Source organism: Brachycentrus maculatus, unplaced genomic scaffold (genome assembly GCF_059751285.1).
Source record: "Brachycentrus maculatus isolate JH-2025_06_01 unplaced genomic scaffold, ASM5975128v1 h1tg000706l, whole genome shotgun sequence".
Taxonomy (NCBI): domain Eukaryota; kingdom Metazoa; phylum Arthropoda; class Insecta; order Trichoptera; family Brachycentridae; genus Brachycentrus; species Brachycentrus maculatus.
The window spans coordinates 306,751-328,511 of record NW_028281437.1 but is presented as its reverse complement, the minus strand read 5'-3'; the positions used below and the strand labels follow the sequence as shown (position 1 = coordinate 328,511).

General features: G+C 35.9%; 1 protein-coding gene across 1 annotated transcript in view; it reads left to right on the top strand.

Moving 5' to 3' along the window:
- The window catches only part of LOC148300499 (cell adhesion molecule Dscam1-like), a 43,301-nt gene that overhangs the window by 19,185 nt on the left and 2,355 nt on the right, over positions 1-21,761 (top strand). The window contains exons 7-26 of the mRNA XM_088274682.1: positions 131-281; positions 1,119-1,248; positions 1,944-2,111; positions 2,704-2,834; positions 3,137-3,344; positions 4,360-4,506; positions 5,290-5,445; positions 5,534-5,673; positions 6,654-6,810; positions 7,895-8,072; positions 9,676-9,866; positions 10,920-11,105; positions 11,667-11,803; positions 13,127-13,283; positions 13,883-14,029; positions 14,689-14,856; positions 15,730-15,899; positions 17,233-17,305; positions 19,471-19,674; positions 20,546-20,753. Of these exons, the coding sequence (XP_088130808.1) occupies positions 131-281; positions 1,119-1,248; positions 1,944-2,111; positions 2,704-2,834; positions 3,137-3,344; positions 4,360-4,506; positions 5,290-5,445; positions 5,534-5,673; positions 6,654-6,810; positions 7,895-8,072; positions 9,676-9,866; positions 10,920-11,105; positions 11,667-11,803; positions 13,127-13,283; positions 13,883-14,029; positions 14,689-14,856; positions 15,730-15,899; positions 17,233-17,305; positions 19,471-19,674; positions 20,546-20,753 (3,207 nt within the window). The remainder of the gene's footprint in view (positions 1-130; positions 282-1,118; positions 1,249-1,943; positions 2,112-2,703; positions 2,835-3,136; positions 3,345-4,359; positions 4,507-5,289; positions 5,446-5,533; positions 5,674-6,653; positions 6,811-7,894; positions 8,073-9,675; positions 9,867-10,919; positions 11,106-11,666; positions 11,804-13,126; positions 13,284-13,882; positions 14,030-14,688; positions 14,857-15,729; positions 15,900-17,232; positions 17,306-19,470; positions 19,675-20,545; positions 20,754-21,761) is intronic.

Below are 21,761 nucleotides of genomic sequence, written 5' to 3'. Positions count from 1 at the left end.
CAAACATGTTTTTTCATCTTTGTTTAATGCTTTTACAAAACAATAAATAAATAAAATTTTCACTTTACTTGTTATCCCCATTAACTGCAGTATGTGAGTGTTTATAATAATATTAAAATAATAATTGCAGGTACACCATCCGGGAGCAGGTGTTGGATGATGGAATGGTGTCAGAGCTCGGGATCCTCCACACGTATCGCCAGGATACTGGGACCCTCACCTGCTTCGCTAGTAATTCATTTGGGCAGGACGAGATGATCATCCAACTGATCGTGCAAGAGGTACATCATAAAGTCTTTGGTTTTGTCATCAATTTTAGAATCTGCTGAAATGTGAATGCTTAGATGGTCAGCTGAGGGGTCCCTTAGAGACAACATAAAGAGTTCACGAATTTGTGAAAGCCTGGGTATAACAGACATCAATAGTAAGGTAGAGAAAAGCCAATTGAGATGGTATGGGCACATAAGATGTAGAGAATCTAAAAACTACAGAGAATTGTAAACCAGGTGATCGCCATGGATCTTCCTCAAAAGACATCTAGAAGAAGTCTACAATTTTTTTTTCTTTATCTTAAATTCTTTTGCATTTCACAATATATTATAATTACAAGTACATAAAAATATATAATACAAATACAAAAAAAGATCCCACCAAGGCATAACCTGTATGTGGGTATGCATTATATTTAGGTTATAATAAAGGGCACTGGCAAAAGTACAATAGGTATCAGAAATTAAATTAAATTAAAAGTTCTAATATAAACAATAAACAAATATTTGTAAAATTAAAACAAAGATGCATTTTAATTATAAAATGGAAAATAACAAAGTTAGTGCTTCAAATATAAATTACAAACAAATATTTAATTTTAACAGAAAACAAATCAAAAGGTGAAAATAAAAAGTTTGAAACATGGAAACATGGTTCGAAGTATAAAACATGGTTCAAAGGCATGACCTAGGTAATGTTGTATATGATAGAAAGACCTACAACCTGAGGCCGAGGAGAGCTGTCCCCAACAGACTACAAAGACGATAAGTTGGGATGGAACCAAGAAGAAGAAGAAGGTTTTGTCATCAATTTTATTAATTTTTGAGAAACATTATGTCATATTTCAGGTTCCGGAGATGCCAAAGAATATAAGAATCAATGACCAACAGTCCAGAAGCATACAGCTGTCCTGGAGCCAACCCTATGCTGGAAATAGTCCAATTATCAATTACATTGTACAGTATAAACCAGGCACAGGTGAGATTTAACAATTTCAATAAAAAAAATTACAATTTAAAAAAATCTAAAAAAAAATTATGAAAAAAAGAAGGAAATTTTACTAAGCAAAAATCAGGTTCAATTTAATAACTAAATTCAAGTATTTTTGCTTTCAAAAGTTGCAAAATAATATCACGTGGTAAATCAATTATCCAATTTTATTACTATTTTATTATTATTATTACATTAATATGTGGATAATTTGATAAGTCACACAACATGGGTTAATGTTTATAAATGTGATATTGATGAAATGTGAGAATATGCTGAGATTAGCATTATCGATAAAATTAAGAAAGATATGAAAAAATGGTTAGGGCATGTGGAATGAATGAGTGTAGAAAGAACGGTAAATAAATTTATGAGCTAAATTAAGTTTTAAATAGAAGCAATGAAAAACTTAAAAGGGGTCAGGTCAGGAGTCGGAATAATCGGCGGGTATGTATGAGGAGATGCATGAATGTAGAAGAAGCGAAGAATGTTTACAAAGATAAAGTGGTGTGACATTTTATTCTCTCTGCCTACCCCTGCGGAGAAGCGGTGTCATGCTTAGTTAGTTAGTTTATATGGATAAAGTTGTTGGTCAGATAATTGTTGATGCTTTAAAAACTCTTTGTATGAGTACTAATATTCCTGATTAATAAAATAATTTCTCTTTTTTATTCGATTTTCAGATCCATGGCTTTCCCAACCGCAGAAGGTTGTAGTTCCGGGAAGTTCAACCACTGCGACAGTACAGAATCTGAGACCAGCCAAGTCATATCATCTCAGAATAATTGGTGAAAATAGATTGGGAATGAGTGAACCGAGCCAAGTCATACAGGTCACCACTCTTGAAGAAGGTAATTTTCTGTCTTCTTCTTCTGTGCGTGTCATGTCAGGTCCCCCTGGTTGACTATCACTTGAGAGTAATTGTCCTTGTCTTACTTACTTCAGCCTTCTTCTTGTGTCTAGTATTGAACAAAGGCCTCCCTCTTGGACTTCCACAGTTCTCTGTTGGACGCTACTCTCTTCCAGTGCAGACCCACCACTTTCTTAATGTCATCGGACCATCCTGTCTGAGTCCTACCTACACTTCTCCATCCTGTTCTAGGCCTTCCAGTCAAGCACTTTTTACATCCATCTATCCTCAGACATATGTGCTACATGACCTGCCCAGTTCCACTTTTGTTCAGCGATTCTTTGAGCCACATCTGTTACCTTGGTCTTTTCCCTTATCCAAACATTCGTTTTTTGTCCTTGTCTTGGGCAGCACTAAACAGTGCCTCGAGAGATGGTGAAACTAATTATAATGCCCAATTATATTTTAAACTAAGACTCTTATCATTGTTCCTCTGTCCACTTGATATTAGATCAGCTTTGTTTGCTAACTACATATCTGATATTTTGTTCTTTACCTTCAATATTCTAATTCCTGTTTCTTGTTCTTGTTAGTGCCTAGTGGCGCTCCTTTGGACATCAGAGCCGAGGCAAAGAGTTCGACTGAGCTGGTTGTCACCTGGGAGCCTCCACAGAGAGACATGTGGAATGGCAATCTGCTTGGATATTATGTTGGATATCAGCAGGTAACATTGATTTTACAGCATCTGTATCTTCCGAAACTAGTCGTTAAAATAAAGTGGTAAAAAACAAGTGCTTTCGTTTACAATTTCATATATTCTGTTCAAGAAGTTTAGTATACATATAAATAACTACATAAATACTCATTTGTACATACATTATTTAATTTGCAGAAATTATGAAATTTCATATCTGTACAAGTATAAAATGAAAGTATTCATAGCATAATAGAACATTACATAAACAGATGCCCTGTTATTTTGACTTTGACAGTTGCAAGATAAATTACTCCCTCATTACTGTGCAGGTGGATCCAAACGTCACGAATACGGTCTCAATGAGTCCCCAGCAGTCGTACAACTTCAAGACTGTGGAGATGGGCCAACACGGCGGCGGGCAGACCATCCTGGTCGGGCTGGAGAGATTCAGCACCTACTCCATCATAGTCCAAGCCTACAACACCAGAGGTCCTGGTCCGGCATCACACCCCGTTACAGCAGTCACCATGGAAGATGGTATGTGATAATATGTTTATCAATAACACCCGATACAAGAAAAATGAAAGATATGTGATATGTGAAAAATGAAAGGTATGTGAGCATATCGCTCACTCTTTTCAAGAACGTCATAAATCAAAAATTGTCAATTTTCAGTTGTGCATGTTTTCAGAATACCCAGAAAATGTACTATATCCCAGCAAAAGGGGCATATTTTTAACTTAATATTTACCCGCTACAGGGCAGAAAGTGTTTTTTTTTTGCATTTTGAAGAAAAAGTATTGTTTAATTATTTTTTTAAATCAACTAAATATTTTTCAAATGGAGAAAAAACCTTCAGGTTTTACCTAAAAAGATCTGTTGCAATGTAAAATGTTCAATTAGTGGCTTGATATTTATTTTTAATACATTGTGCTCTATTGTTTAACTTTAAAAACGTTCTCCTGAAAAATCAAGTTTTTTGATTTATGACGTTCTTGAAAGGAGTGAGCGATATGTGAAATTTCCACCTCTATAGTGTAATGCTTAGCACATTTGTATACCATATTTTTTTTAGATGAGAGTCACTTACCATGCTTATTATGTACAAGGTTTATAAATAGATCAATAAGTGGATTTTAATTTCTACTTGCTTCTTCTAAATTATCTAGCTAATATCATGTTTTATTTTAATTTGTGTTGGGAAAAGGAGCGATTGTGGACCAAACAGGAACTTCTCAGCATTTGTTCATTCCTGGGAGGAAACCACGTAAAACTCCTCAGGAGAAGCCGGACTATCGACTGTCTCTTAAACAATTTTTACATATTATTGCCTATTATTGAAAACATCTGTAGTTCTCAAAGTCATCATTACATTAATAAATTTAGTTAAGTGATCTTATAAAGATCTTATATCGATCTTTTAGTCATTTAAACCAAGTACTTCTACTTTTTAATCATTGTAAAACATATAGCTTCACATTTTAAATGAGGATGTTTTAATATTGATAATCATTGTTTTTGTGAAATTTTATTGATGTGGAATTTATTACAGTACCAAGTCTTCCACCGGACAATATTCACTGCTCCGTTGAAAGCTCCCAGAAGATCCAGGTGAACTGGGAAGCTCCTCCACTATCAGGCAGGAATGGTGTTATCCAGGGATACAAGGTTTTCTACACCCCACTTCAAGAATGGTATGGTAGGTGTCCTTTATTATGATATTTCATTATAAAAAAAATCTCTTGATCACCAGTCTTCATAACATCATTGATCAGGGATGTTCAGACAGTTGAATTTTGAAGGGATAATCAATTGGAATTTTTTTCAAGACCAGACCTTAAATTACCATAATTAGGGATGAGAATAGATCACTGATCAGTTATTGATCGAGGCTGAGTCACAGTATGGACTGAAAAACCATTAGTGGAATCAAAATTTCAGTGATTTTGCTTTTCAGCTTCGCAAAAACATTGATGCAGGTTGTAAGTGGGGGAGGGCTTTATTCATTAAAAAAATCATCACTTACTTCTTTTCAGACTTTCAGAATGTAAAATTTTTCAGATTTTTCGGACCTCAAAAAAATATTCGATTCAATCACTTCAATGACGATATTGACATACATATCATATTGACAGACGATATAGATATACACTAAAAAAAATGAAATATTATCAACAAAAAAATTAAAAAATAATAAAATAAAGACATTTTGGTACATCGGTAGATTAACCCTTAGTATCGTTTTAATAGTACGTAGTGTGATTATTTACTTGCTTAAATATATAAAATTGTATTATTTTAACACATAGACTATTGACAGGCACCTGCATAAAAAATTACAGTTCTACAACTGTCATGACTTTTAAATGACATTTAAAAGAATTTTTTTTTAAAGTTAAAAACCACTTTTCAAATGTTATTCAAGAAAACCAGCAATAGTGTTGTAATTTGGTTAAAAATAATGTTTTGTTTATAATTTCAGATAAGGAGGATCATGCCACCAAGCAAACCTCTCAGCTGCGGACAATGTTGAACGGTCTGAAGAGGTTCACCAACTATTCCATCTCTGTAGCGGGATTCACTGGAGCAGGTGATGGAGCCAGGAGTCACCCGGTCTACTGCCACACGCAAGAAGATGGTAAGGCACAAATCCATTTACAAATTCATAAACAAATAGCCACTTTTGACAGTACTAATTGATTGATAACTTTTCTCGTACTGTGTAGTTCCATCAGCTCCGGCCGACATAAAGGCAGTTGTGAGTTCTACCAACAAGATCCTCGTATCTTGGCTCCCTCCATCCAACGCCAATGGGATCCTGGTCGGATACACATTCTATATGAGCATCATAGAAGATGGCAGAGAGGTAACATGGAAATTCACACATTTTACATATTGAATCATAAATACATCATCATCATATCAGCCCGTTGAGGTCCACTGCTGGACATAGGCCTCCCCCTTCCGCCTCCACTCCTCCCGATCCTGCGCCGTCCCCATCCACTGTCTTCCAGCTAACTTCCTGATGTCGTCCACCCATCTCATCGGTGGACGTCCTTGATCAAATCATAAATTAAACATACTTATTCCAAGCCTTTACAGTTTTTTGCATGATACATATTTTGTTAATATGTTATTATGTATTTATAATATTTAAAACGATTGTGTACAATTTCAATGCATTTGTGTGTTCGAGGTCTACTGTACTGTGATGACCATTTTGTGGTCCACTCACATATTAATACGTGTTCATCTAGTGTCTGATTTTTCACTCCACAGTGGATTTATTAGAAGCTATTTTTCCATTAAATGTTCCAATGAACCATTGATGCCCTGATGAAAGATTAATAAAAATTTAAAACATATGTTTTTAATCTAATATGTTGTAAAGAGACATTTTGAGTGTGTCCAAATATTTCTAATGTCTCTTATTTATTTAATAATCATGCTAAATAATAATTAATGCCTTATAATGATTTAGGAATAGGGAATGACATGAAATTTTCATCACACTTTGTCACTTTAAATGGACTTTATGTATTTAGAAAAACAAGATGTCAACAGGACACTTTCCAAGGAATTTCCAAGCTCTTATCTGGTCTATTACCAGTTAAGAACTTGTGAATTTGCTGTCAAATCACTCTTCCGAAACTATTACCTATTGCATTGAGGATATGAAATAGAAGGAAGGGGGAAGCAGAGTGGGAATAGGATAAACGTTATCTATCAGAGAAATAAAACCACATCAACAACTTCCACCTCTGTAGATTAGTAGTTGGCATATTGGACTACTGTCAATTAACTGAATTCCTGGGTAATCCCCTGTATTGAATGTTTGTGTTTTAGGAAGGAACTCATAAACGAATCCTGTCTCCGAATACGGAGGCCCATGAGACTGTTCGCCTTCAGGAGGCTGCTACTCATCAGTTCTGGCTGACTGCTTCTACGAAGATCGGAGAAGGAGACAGTACAAGAGTAGTCACCATTCTACCTGGAGAAAAAGGTATGCATGGTCAAATGACTCTTTATCAAGACATTATTAAGTAATCTAATGTATTGTCATATAAGTTTCTGAACCTGAGTTATTGAAAGAGTGATTAAAGAAATAGGGAAAAACATAACTGATTCTAACCTGGTAGGCCTGCCTGACGATGTCTATGGATGCCTTAAGTTTTTCTTCATCTGTATGAACGAAAAGCTCCCGCTTCATTCCCGGACCAAAGTTTCTAAAGTAGAAACCATTATCTTCCAGCCGGACCTACATATGCAATAACTGTTTTTAATTTAGTCATATATCGGTATTTGTACAATCATCCAAAGTATTTTATGATCAAATATAATTACTAGTGCTTTCAAAACTCCCGTTTCTCCCCTTACTGTTAGCAGGGCATATAAAGTAATAGTATACATGTATATGTATGATGTTTAATCCACCACTGTGTTCTCGTGGCCAGGGTCATAACCGCAGACAAGTTAGTAACACTATGAAAGGATCCTACCGCACCAACAGAGAGCCCCTCCCTGGACTCCTGACACACCCCAAATGCAAAGTCTTAAGGAGAAATAATTTGCAGAGTCTAACTTCTTACTCTCAACAATTTAACTTAACTAAATAACTTAACAATCTTATATCTGAGGACACCTAAACTAAATCTGTATCCACTTTCACTCAAACTAAATAGTTGACACTATTGGCAACGTTCAATAATTGTTTCATGTACATCTGACAAAGATGCTTTAGCTTAACCTGCCTTTGCCCAAAAAAATATTTTATCTTACTATCCGTCACAACTTTTTCCTATATCTAAACCATTGTATCTTTGTAAATATCATTCACTTCTTCCACATTTATGCATTTTCTCAACAACACACTCTGATTATTCAGACTCCTAATATGTTCATTTATGCATGTGGAGTTCTGAAACAAGCCATGCGTTCTTCAGTCTTTCTTTGCTCCGTTTTATCATTCTTTCATCTTTCATTTGTTTCACATGCCTTACCAAGTTATCTAATAGTGATTTATTGATTAATTCATCTCATTGTCTCGCATCTATATCAACAGTTTGACAGTCAATGAATGATTGCAGTGCCCGCCCGGATCACATCATTCGGAAGGAAAGTAATAACGCCGTGGAAGGAGAATATATCACTGCCATGCCATAAAGTTGGACTCCCCCAACCATCCACAGTGTGGAGGCAGCAAGGTAATCCGATGGAACCCAGCACGAGGAAAAATGTCACAGCTGATGGGACTCTCATCATAAGGTATAATATTTATGATATTATATTGCGTTTATTTGTTATTTTACTATAAATTTTCTATAACCCCTATCCAATGATTCGTAAAACACCGGATCATATTGACACTGTATTCTTTGGATTATTAATTTTATGAAGGCAAGCTCAGTCCTGCTCTTAAGATTTTTGGAATCAGGGATGGAATATATTTTATGGATGAATATATTCGATGAATGTATAGGAGCTCAAGGCAAAAGACAGCACTGTTTTATGGGAATCGAAAAGGAATAATTGGTAGAAAAAAAGAAAAGCGGTAATGGCTAGAGCACTTGGAGTTTAAACGTTATCGTTTATCAGAGTTTCTTATGATGTATGAGTCAAATTTTATCTAATAAAAGGATTTTTATTCTATCTTTATAACTTTGTGAGTATAGATCAGGATGGTCATTGATGGTCAGGATGTGACCTATTTGTGGGAACTATTTCGGATCTACTTTAGTGATAAGGAAACCACAGAAAGCGTTACAAGAAATACTGTCACTTGGTCCACAACGCAATGTCAGAACTTATATGCCACTTATTAAATTGACATTTCAACTGAGATGAAGAAGAATATGGAAGTCTGGGTATTTACAGGGTTTACGACCAGCCTACACTGGTTTGACTCACCATTCTACCCATAATTCCTTGCCACAACACAGCATTCCTCAGTAATTCCTTTACTGTCCAAGCGGCTAGACTCTGGAATGAACTACCTCTAAACGTAAAAAATGCACCTTCTATTTTAACCTTCAAAAAACGCCTGAAACATCATTATCTTACCTTAGAACCCTAACTGTCCATCTCCTCCCCTGACTCCTCTTCCTTAAACTTGCTACCTGACTCTACCTATTTATCATTAGAATCCTAGAATACTTATTTGTTTTTTTTTTTTCATTTTCATCTTTTTGTTTTTTAGTTTTTTGATAAAATCTATTACATCAGACAATAATATGTATTAACTTTTAAAAACGTCTGAGACATTACTATCTGTCATTAGAATCCTAACTGTCGATCAAACCTCCTCCCTCTACCTCCTTCCCTAAACTCCCTTCTTCCTTTGCCCTCCTTATTATCGTCTTTTGTTAATTGGTAATTGGTATATTAATATGTAATTTATGTTTTTTTTTAAATGTCAATTTGTAATTTATGTTTTTTAAATGTTCAAGTACTATCTACCCTCTGATTGCAAACGGTTATATATGGTATCAAACGTTTTGATCAATATCACTAGTCCGTCTTTGGTCGGTTGGAAGATATTGCTTTTTAGCAATAAGCCCGCCAATGTACTTTTTATTTTCTGTACATGAAGTTTAAATAAATAAATAAATAAATAATTGACAACCTTCTTCATCTTCAAACTCTCATCCGCACCTGATGGTGCATAGGGCATTCCATCATATAAACGCAGTTTTATCTTCATCACATGAAGGAAGGGTGATCAGTCCTTGCTTTAACTGATTGATTGACTCAAATTATTAGAAGTTGTATGTACTTATATATCCCAAAATTATGATAAGGGTATAAAACCCACTTTGAAAGTGTTTTGTGCCTTTTTCTATTAATATTTGAATGGCCTTTTTTGTTACAGTATCACACAGCATACGGACACAGGGAACTACACATGCACAGTAGAGAACAGTCACGGTAAAGATGAAATCACGTATCAGGTACAAGTCAAGGTGCCTCCTCAACCACCCACTTTGGCAGTGCTAGAGTCACACGCCGACTCCATCCATCTGCAGTGGGCTGATCAAGGAGATGGAGGAAGCCCTGTTCTAGGTGAGACTCACAAAATCAAACTAATTAATTTAGTATACATGTTTCGGTACTCAAACTAGAGAAAATAAACGATCTGTAAGTAAGAACAACATTCTTTAAATATTCTTTTCTGGCTTCCCTTTTTAATAACCCACACGTGATCCTTTCACGTGCAATTAAACACGGCAACATCTGCCAACAACACAGAATATAGTCAATTATAATATAAGAGCAAGCTAAATAAATACCTCACCGCTTTCTCAACTGGAAGCCATACTACCAAATGTATCGAAAATCGTATCCACATGTGGAAGATTTTGAGACCATTGCATATATACAGGTTTCAAGAATTAATGCAAAATGTATGTTCGAAAATGGGCACAATGTTGAATGTTACACAAGTGTGTTTTTACACACTTGATCGCTTAAGCCAGCCAAATGATAAGTTGTAAGCCCTGGAATGCTTAGACTTCCATCTTCTTTCATATAAAGAGGAACAAAAGATGTTTCGTAACAAATTGAGACACCTTTAGTTTTGACTCCGGTCAGTCCCTACGATTAGGTGTCTCTAGATGAAGGCTGATGGAATGTCGGATAATTCATCTAAATTTATTAAAGCATTCAGTTAAAGCAACAATAATAATAATAATTAAGTCAAAAGATAATGAAAGATGGTGATAAGTCATACAATTTATCTTCTTGATGATGTCAGCAGAGACCCGAATTGCTTTGCAAAGTACTAGTGAAGAAATCAGATGGAGTTAAGACTTGGATAATCATAGGATGATGATGAAAATGATAGATAAAAAAAAAATTAAAAAATGAAAACGTCATCAATCACAAACGGAACGGAACGTTAAGTGGGCTGAGTCTGGAGCGGGGAAAATATGAGCCGAAAAATTATTACGCCTTCCTCTCGATCCTCTTGGGCTGGAGCACGGCCAAGATATTAGGCAGGAAGCCTCCCTAAACAATGGTCACGCTGAAGAGCAGCTTGTTAAGCTCCTCGTCATTTTGGATAGCCTGCTTCCTACTTCTAGTTAGAACTCTCAATTTGGTTATATGTAATTTCAGGTTATGTAATTAATTATAAACGAGACAGCGGTGACTGGGAAGAATTGCAGACAGAGGCAGGTACAACAGAAAGAGTATTGGGAGGATTGTGGTGTGGGACTCGTTACCAACTCTACATCACGGCATACAACATCATTGGAACCGGTTTGCCTTGCGATATTGTCAATGCATACACCAAGGGGACTGGTAAGATACTGGTTTATTTTGCTGAAGTATTATTTCTAAAAAAAAACAACAATACTTTAAAACATGTCTTTTGAACTTTTTTTGACATATCGATGTCAAAATAGATCATCCTGTAGATGTCACATAGTTAAATACAGCAGCGATAGTAATAATACTTTGGTGGCATCAAGTTACTTGTTATCAAAAGTTCTTTGTTTTACTGATTAAAATTTTGATTCAAAACATTCAAAACTTTCCCTTACTGGCAATATTACAAATTTCATACATAATTTTTTATAAATGGACTTAACTTCTTCAGAATTTCACTAAAAAATTGCACAGATTATCAATCTCTTTAGGTTTGTATGCTGTGTTTTGATAATATGTCAAATAATGACAAAATCACCCATCATTCAAGCTGATGGATAATTTTTAAATGAAAGTTTGCAAATTTTGATATTATTTTATATGCATGGAATGTGTTAAACCAGCCAATAATAAATGTCCACACTGCCACACTACATATCAATAACTTATTCACCTATGTCGAGATATCAATTTAAATGTATATCTTCTTTCTAGTACCCGTGAAGCCAAAACACTCGCAGATGATTACCGTGAACGCCACGGTGGTCACCGTCTGGCTCGACTCATGGGGAGATGGAGGCTGTGGGATCCTTTACTTTGTCATAGAATACCGAGAACATTCTCACTCTCAGGTAAGACAGAATACAAACCATCAAATCCACATCCCCTCATAGACATTGTAACATATTGACAAATTGTAGGAAACACTTAAAAGTGTCTTTTACATACTGTTGGCAGTAGAGCACGAGAGATGCCAAAAAACATTGTACAGATCGATATTGGGTTTTTTGTTATTTGTAATTAAATTACTTGTGATAGGTATACGACCCTAATTTTTATACTAATTAGGGTCAGGGTTGATGAAAAATAACGAGTCCACTACAGTCCATACACATAGAGCCACCCTGTGAGAATACATTCAACTACCTCATGAAGTAATAGGGAAAAATCTGTTTTAGCACTGCAATATATCATTCCGAACATTTTAAATTTGTTGCCGACGGATGTTAGAGGTCAAAATAAAATATGGAACAAAGGCAAAATAAAGGGATGGGTAAAGATGATCAAGAGTTAATTTTATGAAAATTGTAAAATGTTTATATCCTTAATTTTTTTCTCTCTTTTTTTATGTATAAATAAAATGGTTTAAAACAAAAAAAAATATATTCAAAAAGAACTCTACCGATAAGATACACAAGGTGGCTTGGTGAGTGTCTGCATTTTTTTTTAAATATGTTTAAAATTGTTATTCAAATAAATGTATATAATTTATGTAAATAAAAAATATAAAAATAAATGCTATCTCTTTACTGGGATGCCCGTATTAGGTTAATATGGGCAAATCCATAAAGGCCCATTTTTTTCCATATATGGTACAGGCAAATCGGGCAAAGGGTTAATGTACATTACAATTTTTACATCAATGAACACATAAAAAATATATTAAGTGTATGTAATAACACAATAAGTGGTAATAACCAATTATTCCAACTCCTGACCTGACTACTTTCAAGTATCTGACATATTTGATAATGCTATGTTTTCCTCGGTCATCCTCTGCTCCCGTATTAACCATTCCGAAAGTTTATACTTTCGGATTATTATTAATTGATGTCCGACTTTCTCTGGGGAGTGGGTTCTTTTTGCATAAAAATTCACGAAATCCATGTATTATGAAGATAGAAATAATTTAAAAATAAGTAAATAATGAAACCCACCGTCTCTAGGTTTTATTTTATGACAAAATTACGTATTAATAATATCCACAGATGTCATTGCTATACAAGTTACAACATACCAACTGACAGACGGACTTGGACGTTCAGTAACGTCGATACTCCTTGGAGGAAAACTCGCACTGACATTCATTTACGTCCATACTCCTGAAAAGGTTAATCCCAAGCCTTGTAAAAAGAACGTCCAGTATAATTCGATTTTTATTTTTATCACTTTAGTGGCGAATGGTGTCCAACACGGTGCAAGCTACTGAGAGAGTATTCAGCGTCCCCGGTCTCTCTCCGTCCACCCAATATCACTTGAAAATCACAGCTCACAACAATGCTGGCTTCGCTGTAGCACTTTACAACTTCACAACCCATAGTGCTGCTGGAGGTAAGACTGCCCATCTTGACCATTTTCACTTGCTAATTTTATGATTGATTAGAAAATAAGACAAAGATGAAGAAAAATATGGAAGTCTTAGTATTTACAGGGATAAATAATCGCTATATTGGTTTAAATAATCGCTTTAAACATGTTTGACATTGTATAACGATTTTATCATTGTACCCATGATTGACAACCACAGTACTCAATCTTTGGAACTCCAACATCTATCATAATTTTTCCACATCGCTTCATAACAATAACAATTTTGGATAATTTATATAGCGCCATTTTTGTAAAATACTACCTCAAGGGCGCTTATGTTTGATTATGTGATTAAGTCGCGACAGCATCTTTGGTAAATTTGACAAAGCTTTTATTTAGCAGAGACCCTTTTATTTGAATATATGCTCCTTAAGATAAGATCCTTACTGAATTATTTTACATACCCCATACGGGAGACACCTGAAAACATGATTTTCAATTATGTATGCTGCTTACCATATAATTAGACCTTAACTTATGAATAATGATTTGGGCTTACCCAAAATGTTGTGAAAAAATATATGCTCAAGATAATTAATTTGTTTGTTGTTTGTTTTCAGTTGGACACGTTCCGGATCTTTCTCCACCAGTCTCACACTCGAGTGACAAACCTTTCTACTCCAATCTGCGTGTCATCCTTCCCGTCACTCTATCTCTGCTGGTCCTCACTGCCCTTGTAGCGCTGGTCCTTCTCATCAGACGAAGCAGTAAGGCATCCCTTTATTTCACTTTTTTATAATCTACTAGCATAAAACAGAAATGAAGACTCTAAGAGCATATCTGGCGAGAGTCTATGAGATGGAATAAGGAACACCAGGATAAGAGAAATATGCGAGATCGAAGATGTCATTAGGTGGTGAAGGCAATGAAGATGACAATGGTATACGCATGTAGGGAAATGGAACTATCCCATGAAAAAATGGGCTTGTGACCATTGTTTAAGAAGGATTAGCCTCCTGCGATGCCGATTCCCAGCTGTCGATCCATCTCTTGGGTGGTCTGCCCGGAAGTTGTCTACAACGCAATGTAAGAGAGTCTGGATAGTTCCATTCTTCTCACATGCCCATACCATTTTATTTATTTTTTCAGCATTCACTTTGTGGTAAGACATGATGAAATTGTAAAAGAAAAACACTTTTTTTACCAATTGAGTTTATTTTATTATAATGACTAGTTTCGGAAGCTATATTAATATTCAGTTTATATTTAGACCTGAAGATGGAAGCATGGCTTCCGAAACTAGTTGTTACAATAAATAAACACAAACGGGTAAAAAACAAGTGTTTTTCTTTTACAGTTTGCGCATATCATTGTCATACATATAAACCAATTGTTATTGTGTACACATATAAACCAATGTTCACAGAAGAGCTTAGCAGCGGATCGTGCGGGTCTCAGGCGGCTATAGGAGACTCCCCGTCGCTGGCCCGTCTGCAGAACAAGCAGAATCGGGAGGCTGCGGCCATCCCGGGGGCTGCCCCTCCGCGGGGGCGCCAGCCCGCACCACCACATCACTACAAGGGAGAGGGGAACGGTATGGGAATTGTTACCTTTCTTCTTACTAAGCCACTCTACGCTGAAGGGTAGCAACCATTTTTGCTTTGTCTGAAGCCGCTCTAAACGGCAACTAAAATACTTTCTTGAGCACATAGGACGTAGAGAACCTGAACATATTGTAAACCAGGCGAATGCCTTGCACTTCCTCGAAAGACATCTTAAGGAAGACCAAAAAATTCATGGATGCTAAGATAACATGATTCGAAGGCATGACCTAGGTGATGTTGTATATGATAGAAGGACCTACAACCTGAGGACGAGGAGAGGTGACCCCAACAGTCTACAAAGACGATAAGTTGAGATGAAGCCAGGAAGAAGAGGAATCTCTAAACAGCGACTTAGTGCTACAGTAGAACCACTCTCAAGATTTAAAGCAGGATACATGTCTTCTCCTGAATTATCACCAAATTTTACTACTGTTATCTTTTTACCCTCATCTGCACCCAATGTTGCATAGGACACTGTATGAAATTAATGCAATGTTAATTTGACTACCAATTTTATGAAGGCAAGGTGATCAGTCTTACGCTTCAGATACCAGTCATAAAAATATTTGAGTAAAAAACAGTATTTATTTTGATTCCTTTGAGAATGGAACCCGGACCTCCAATATGGCAGCCAAACGCAATAACCATTACACTTTAAACATTGTCATCCAAAAATCCGCATGGGATCACAGAGCTCCTCTGCGCTCTGAGCTCTCCTATTAATACATATATATTTTTTCTTTAACTTAGTTACTAGCCGACATTCACTAACTTAACAGCTGATGTACTCATAATAAGAAATTTCAACATAATTCAAATTGGGTGAAAATTTATTAAAAATATTATATTTTGTTATTTTCCAGAATATATGGAAGACATCTGCCCGTATGCCACTTTCCAGTTAAACAAACCAGCCTATAGCGAAAGCAGTTACAGTGGAAATGTTTACAGCGGACCATATCACTCCGTCCGTGGCTCTTTTGTGTACCATGATGTCAAGCCGGGTCAAGGCGACAAGTTCGGGATGGGGCATGTAAGTAATCATTTGACTACATTATCAGAAAGCTAAAATACCAAAATGAACTAATGTCTGTTGGTAAATCATGTAGATAAATCTGTTGGTAGATCTTGTCCGCCTCTGTAGTGTAATGGTCAGCACGCTCGACTACCGTTCTGAAGGTCCTGGGTTCGATTCCCAGAGGTGGGGGTCAAATAAATATAAGGCATTTTTTCACTCTAATATTTATTCAATATTACCCTGGACTGGATCCTGAAGCGGAGGGCTGATCACCTTTCCTTCATGTGCTAACAATCAAGATAATGTTGCGTTTATATTATGCAGTGCCCTATACGCCATTGGAGTGCGGATAAGGGTTTGAAGAAGAAGAAAATCTTGTAGGTGGATTTAATGATAATTCACCATTGACTGCCAAATCAATTGACAGTATAAAAATTAAATTAATACAGCTTTATCAAGCAACCAGTTTCTTATTTTGATACGGGTAAGGAATGTGGGTACATTGGTGACACGGTGGGGACAACAATATAGCTGCAATCGTGTGAACACCCACATTGTCTGGCAAGCGCATTCTAGATTTGTCTCTCCTAGAAACCAGTCACTCACTTAAAGCTACTTAGTAATATATATTTGAAATAAACCAATGTCAAAGTACTAGCAAGTTATTACGATTGTACACAACCAATGAGGAAATAGCGCTATACACTAACTGGAAGTAAAAAATTTAAACGCCATCTATGAGCAGGGTGAAGGATTCACGTATCTAAATAAAAGGATGTTTATGTATAGGGTGGTCAAAAATACAATAGATATTATGAAGTGATTACATTAGATAGGGTATGATACCAGACTGCTTAGTTCAATTGGCAGAGAAACAGATGGGACAACAAAAGGTCTCGGAGTAGACAGTTTCTTTATTCTGAGATAATTATTTCATATTGTTTAATCATTCCCTTTATTAACAGATTGGCAACTGAGAAATTTGTTTAAAAAATGTAATTCGACGCGGGTGATATTAGATCGCATTGAAAGAATGATAACTTTTAGCCATATTTTGAAACCAGAAATGAATCGATAGTATTTTTATATTATGGTGAAACCTATCCGCCATACAGCAAAGCAAACATGACAAGAAATTAGACTTTTAAGATCTGTTTTATGTATATGAAGTTGAAGGTAACCAAAATGCATGAAAATGTGCACTTCACCGCAATATAAGGTTTCTGAAACACACAAATATGTGCACGCCATAAACAATATGTTTATAATTTGTTGTATGTGAAATGTATGCATTTCAAAAAAATAAGAAAAATATGATCAGTGATAAATAATTATCATATTATTTCAGAGTAAAGAACCCGAGTACACAAAGGTACGAAGAAAAGGAAGCAAGTTGAGGGATCCACACTCAGAAAGCCAAGGTACCAATGAATTCTTTATTTTCTAGAGTCTCAGTTTAATATTTGAATATTGGCAAATTTTATGCCCCTATTCACAAATCATGTTTTAAAAAAATCAACTGCAATGAAAAATCCATGCAAGAAATTAGGCCAATTGTCACACCGTGTATCTGCTTAAAATCAAAATTTTCTTAGTAAATTACTGTGTAACCTTTTGCATTATATTTACTAAATTTTCAAAGATAAAAATATAGATAAAATCCATAATATCTACACTTTGTCTATGATTTTGTTTGATAAAAAATGGTAGTTTGACAGTTAACTCCGTTAAGTTGGTATAATAGTATGGTGTTACTCCATGGTAGCCATCACGGTAATCACTACTGTAATATTGGTCAGAAATCTTTAGATTTCTGACCAATGGTGTAGATCCCGGGTTCGATTCCAACGGGGGTCAAGATAAATATCAGTTATATTTATTACACTGTCGTGGAATGAACTAGAGGGTGGTTATTGTACAAATTCTCTCAATACAATGAAATTTGGCAGTTTAAATATATTCAAACATATCTTAACTAGCAGTTTAGACGAATCTAGACTCCATATTGCTTTGCATGCTTTCGCCAAATCGATTCATCTAAAAACATTAAAATTACTTTAAGGAATCAATGAACATTATCAGACTGGCAGATCTTCACCATTCTGATACTGTCCAAAACTTGTGAATGCGTTAATCCATAAATACTTTTTAAAAAAGTATACTATGTGTCAATCTCACCTCAATCAACCACTCCATAGTGGTTGATTGAGGCCCTGGGTTTGATTCCCAGGGGGGTCAAAATAAATTTAAGAGATTTTCCAATAAAACATTGATTTAACATCACCCTAAACTGGCAGCTAAAGTCAGGATTGATCACTTTGCCTTCATATAATTAAGAGAATAAAGACTAATACAGTGCACTCCCAATTTTCCGGGATGGATGGTGAAAAAAATCCCATTTAATTTATTTTCTTGTTGATCCAAAAACATTGGATGGATAAGATCTGATCATTTAGAAGATCCGCATCACTGAATACTGAATCAATTGATCTTTCTGAAGAGGCTTATATCCACTGCTGGATATAGGCTTCTTCCGTGTCTTTCCATTTCCTTCGGTCGGTTGCTATTTGCAGCCAGTCTACCCCCCACAGCGACCACATTGTCAGACCATCTCTTTTGAGATCTTTTGAATCCTCTTTTGTTCTCCCAAAGTCACCGTCATAAAAAAATTTGGGTCCATCTTATAGGGTTTTGCAATATGTCCTGCCCATTACCATTTGATTCTTGCCACACTATCCATGACATCATCTATTTCAGTTCTGTTCCTGGTAGATTCATTTTTTATTTTATCCCTCAGACTAAAACCAAGCATGGATCTTTCCATGGGTTGCTGTGTGCACTTGAGCTTCTCTGCATTTCTCTTTGTCAGAGCCATAATCTCCTCTGCATATGTGTTCACTGGCAGTATGCAGGATTAGTACACTTTTCTTTTAAGACAGGTCATAAATGTTATGATGACTAAAAAATAAAATAAGGAGTTGTCAAGGTATTTTATGAATATTTTAAGCCATAAACATGACATATAAGTGAGAGATTGCTATTCTATCACTGCAGACAATAAATGTGTTCAGCCCTTTCCACGCGTTTCCACATTATAAGTACTATTGTGAAATATTTCACTCAATATTGTGGATAATTCACTTCTTTACTTATTTATTTTTTTACATAAATGTTAATAATATTAGTATATAACCACTCACCGAGATTTTGTCTACCGGTTTCGAGACGTACCCGTCTCTTCGTCAGGACAATCACTAACACAGTGTGCAAACAATACCACCCTTCACCACCATAGCACCATTTACACACTCAAAACTACACAAAATGTCTACCACATGCGATTTTTGGTCGACCAAAAATGTACTAATATTATTAACATTTTGGTAAAAAAAAAAAAATAAGTAAAAATGACTAACCACAAAGTAAATGCTTTAAATTTTAATAATATTGAGAATATAATTCACTTCTTGTTTAACCTGACCCTGGAAAATCGGGAGTGTGCTGTAGTATGTATCATAATCCATAACCATTGTTGGCTTGTGTGTTGCGTATCACCGCTTGTTGCCATGTCGCTTTCATGTTACAGAGTCCGACAACCTGGGATCCACGGACTCGGAGGTGAAGAAGATTCTAACTCTGCACCTGCCCATTTCAGAGTACGACACCCGCGACGAGGGCGACGACATGTCGGAGGAGGAGGGCAGCGACGCCTCGCCCGCGGCCGAGAGTGGCTACCAGGGGCACAGCAGGCATCGTCGCCCCGGGGACTCCACCTCGGTCTCCTCACACTGTAATACACCCTCTGCTACTAATGCATCACAATCCTTCCATCTATTGACATAAGATCAAATTTAAAGTTATCCTGTCTTAGAGTTTGACCGTACAGGGTATTCCAAATGAAACTTTCCTCAAAAGTGTATGGAGGTACATGAACGGCCGCGCTTATAACTAAAGCTCAGTGACATTCATTTCCATAATAGCACTTATACTACCATCTGTGGTTATGCATGTTAAACTTATGGTTAAATTTAAAGCATTTATAAAAAAAATATCACTAAAATGTCATTTGAAATCACAAATCACTTGTCAAGATAAGACTGCGTCGATGCAATGCAGTGCCCTATACACCATTATGGTGAGAATATATAGATTCCCAAAGAAAAAAGATGCACTGAGAATGTACTCAGAAAACTAACGTTCTTAACACATTGTTATCAAGCAGTTTTGTTCATCAACCCCGACCCTCAGTATACTGATCACAAGTAACCGCAAACCCAATTCCCATCTGTACAATGTTTTTTTGCATATTTCACGCTCTTCTAAAAGTAAAACAAATAGAACGCTTGAAGCGTCTCCCACTCAGTATGTAAAAGACACTTTTAAGCATTTCCCGCAAACAATGTGTTCATTTAATTTTCTTCCCATTAATTGATTTGGTAGTCTATACTAATTAGGGTCGTATACTAATCACAAGTAACTGCAAACCCAGATCCAATTCTGATCTGTGCAATGTTTTTTTGCATCTCTCACTTTCCAAAAGTAAGCAAATGGAATGCTCATAAGCGTCTCCCGCTCTCTACCAACAGTATGTAAAAGACGCTTTTAAGCGTTTCCCGCAAACAATGTTTTATTTAAGAATAATTATTATATAACTTAATCAGTTGTAGGGGCGAGTGTGGATGTGTCGAGCAGTTCATCGGAGACGTCGCTGGGCGCGGCGGGAGGGGGCGGGCGGAGGGGCTTCCCCTCGCGGCGGGGGGCCAAGGGGGCTCCGGGGGGGCCTGGAGCCGCGGGAGGCCCGGGGGGCGCTCGCCGCCACGTGCGCTCCAGCTCCGGCTACAGCAGCCACAACGACGAGACCACTTTTAGGTTAGCCACTGATAGATATCACGTAAACTTTGTTACACAAAATACTAGATTGTATCCATAACAAGAAAAATCATATATTTTAAATAATTAGTATTAACTTTGTAGCATATCGATCACTCCTTTCAAGAATGTCATAAATCAAAAAACTTGATTTTTCAGGAGAACGTTTTTAAAGTTTAAAAATATAATACAATGTATAAAAAATAAATATCAAGCCGCTTATTGAACTTTTTACTGTGTAACAGATCTTTTTAGGTAAAACCTAAAGGTTTTTTCTCCATCTGAAAAATATTTAGTATATTTAAAAAAATAATTAAACAATACCTTTTCTTCAAAATGCAAAAACAACACTTTCTGCCCTGTAGCGGGTAAATATTAAGTTAAAAATAAGCTGCTTTTCCTGGGATATAGTACATTTTCTGGGCATTCTGAAAACATGCACAACTGAAAATTTACGATTTTTGATTTATGACGTTCTTGAAAGGAGTGAGCGATATATGCTTTACTTTCGGATTTTTATTTATAATAATTTGCCATTTTGGAACCAGTTGTTCATCAATATTATCAGGAATTATATAAGTTGTAAGTTATCTCCACTACATAGCTAAAACATTTTGTATTCACTGGAATTCCAACCCAGGTAGATACAGAATGCAAATTTTTAGAAAGTTCCTACTTTAGGTTAGATACGATTAAAGAGTCTCCATTTGACAACATATTTATGTAAAAAATACAGAATGCAAATTAATTTATTAAGTGGGTACTTAATTAATTAATAAATTAAGTACCTACTTTTGGTGAGGTTAGATAAAAGAGTATTTAACTGGCAACATATATAATACATGTTGCCAGTAAGAGTCTGGGAGACAAATTACATGCAAATTAATAGAAAGTACCTAAGTTCAGCTATATTAAGTAAAGTACTCTTACTAAACACATTTATGTTGCCAGCAGAAGCCAGAGAGACTTTTAACAGAGATGATTTACACGAGGAGTAAAGAGTTCAGT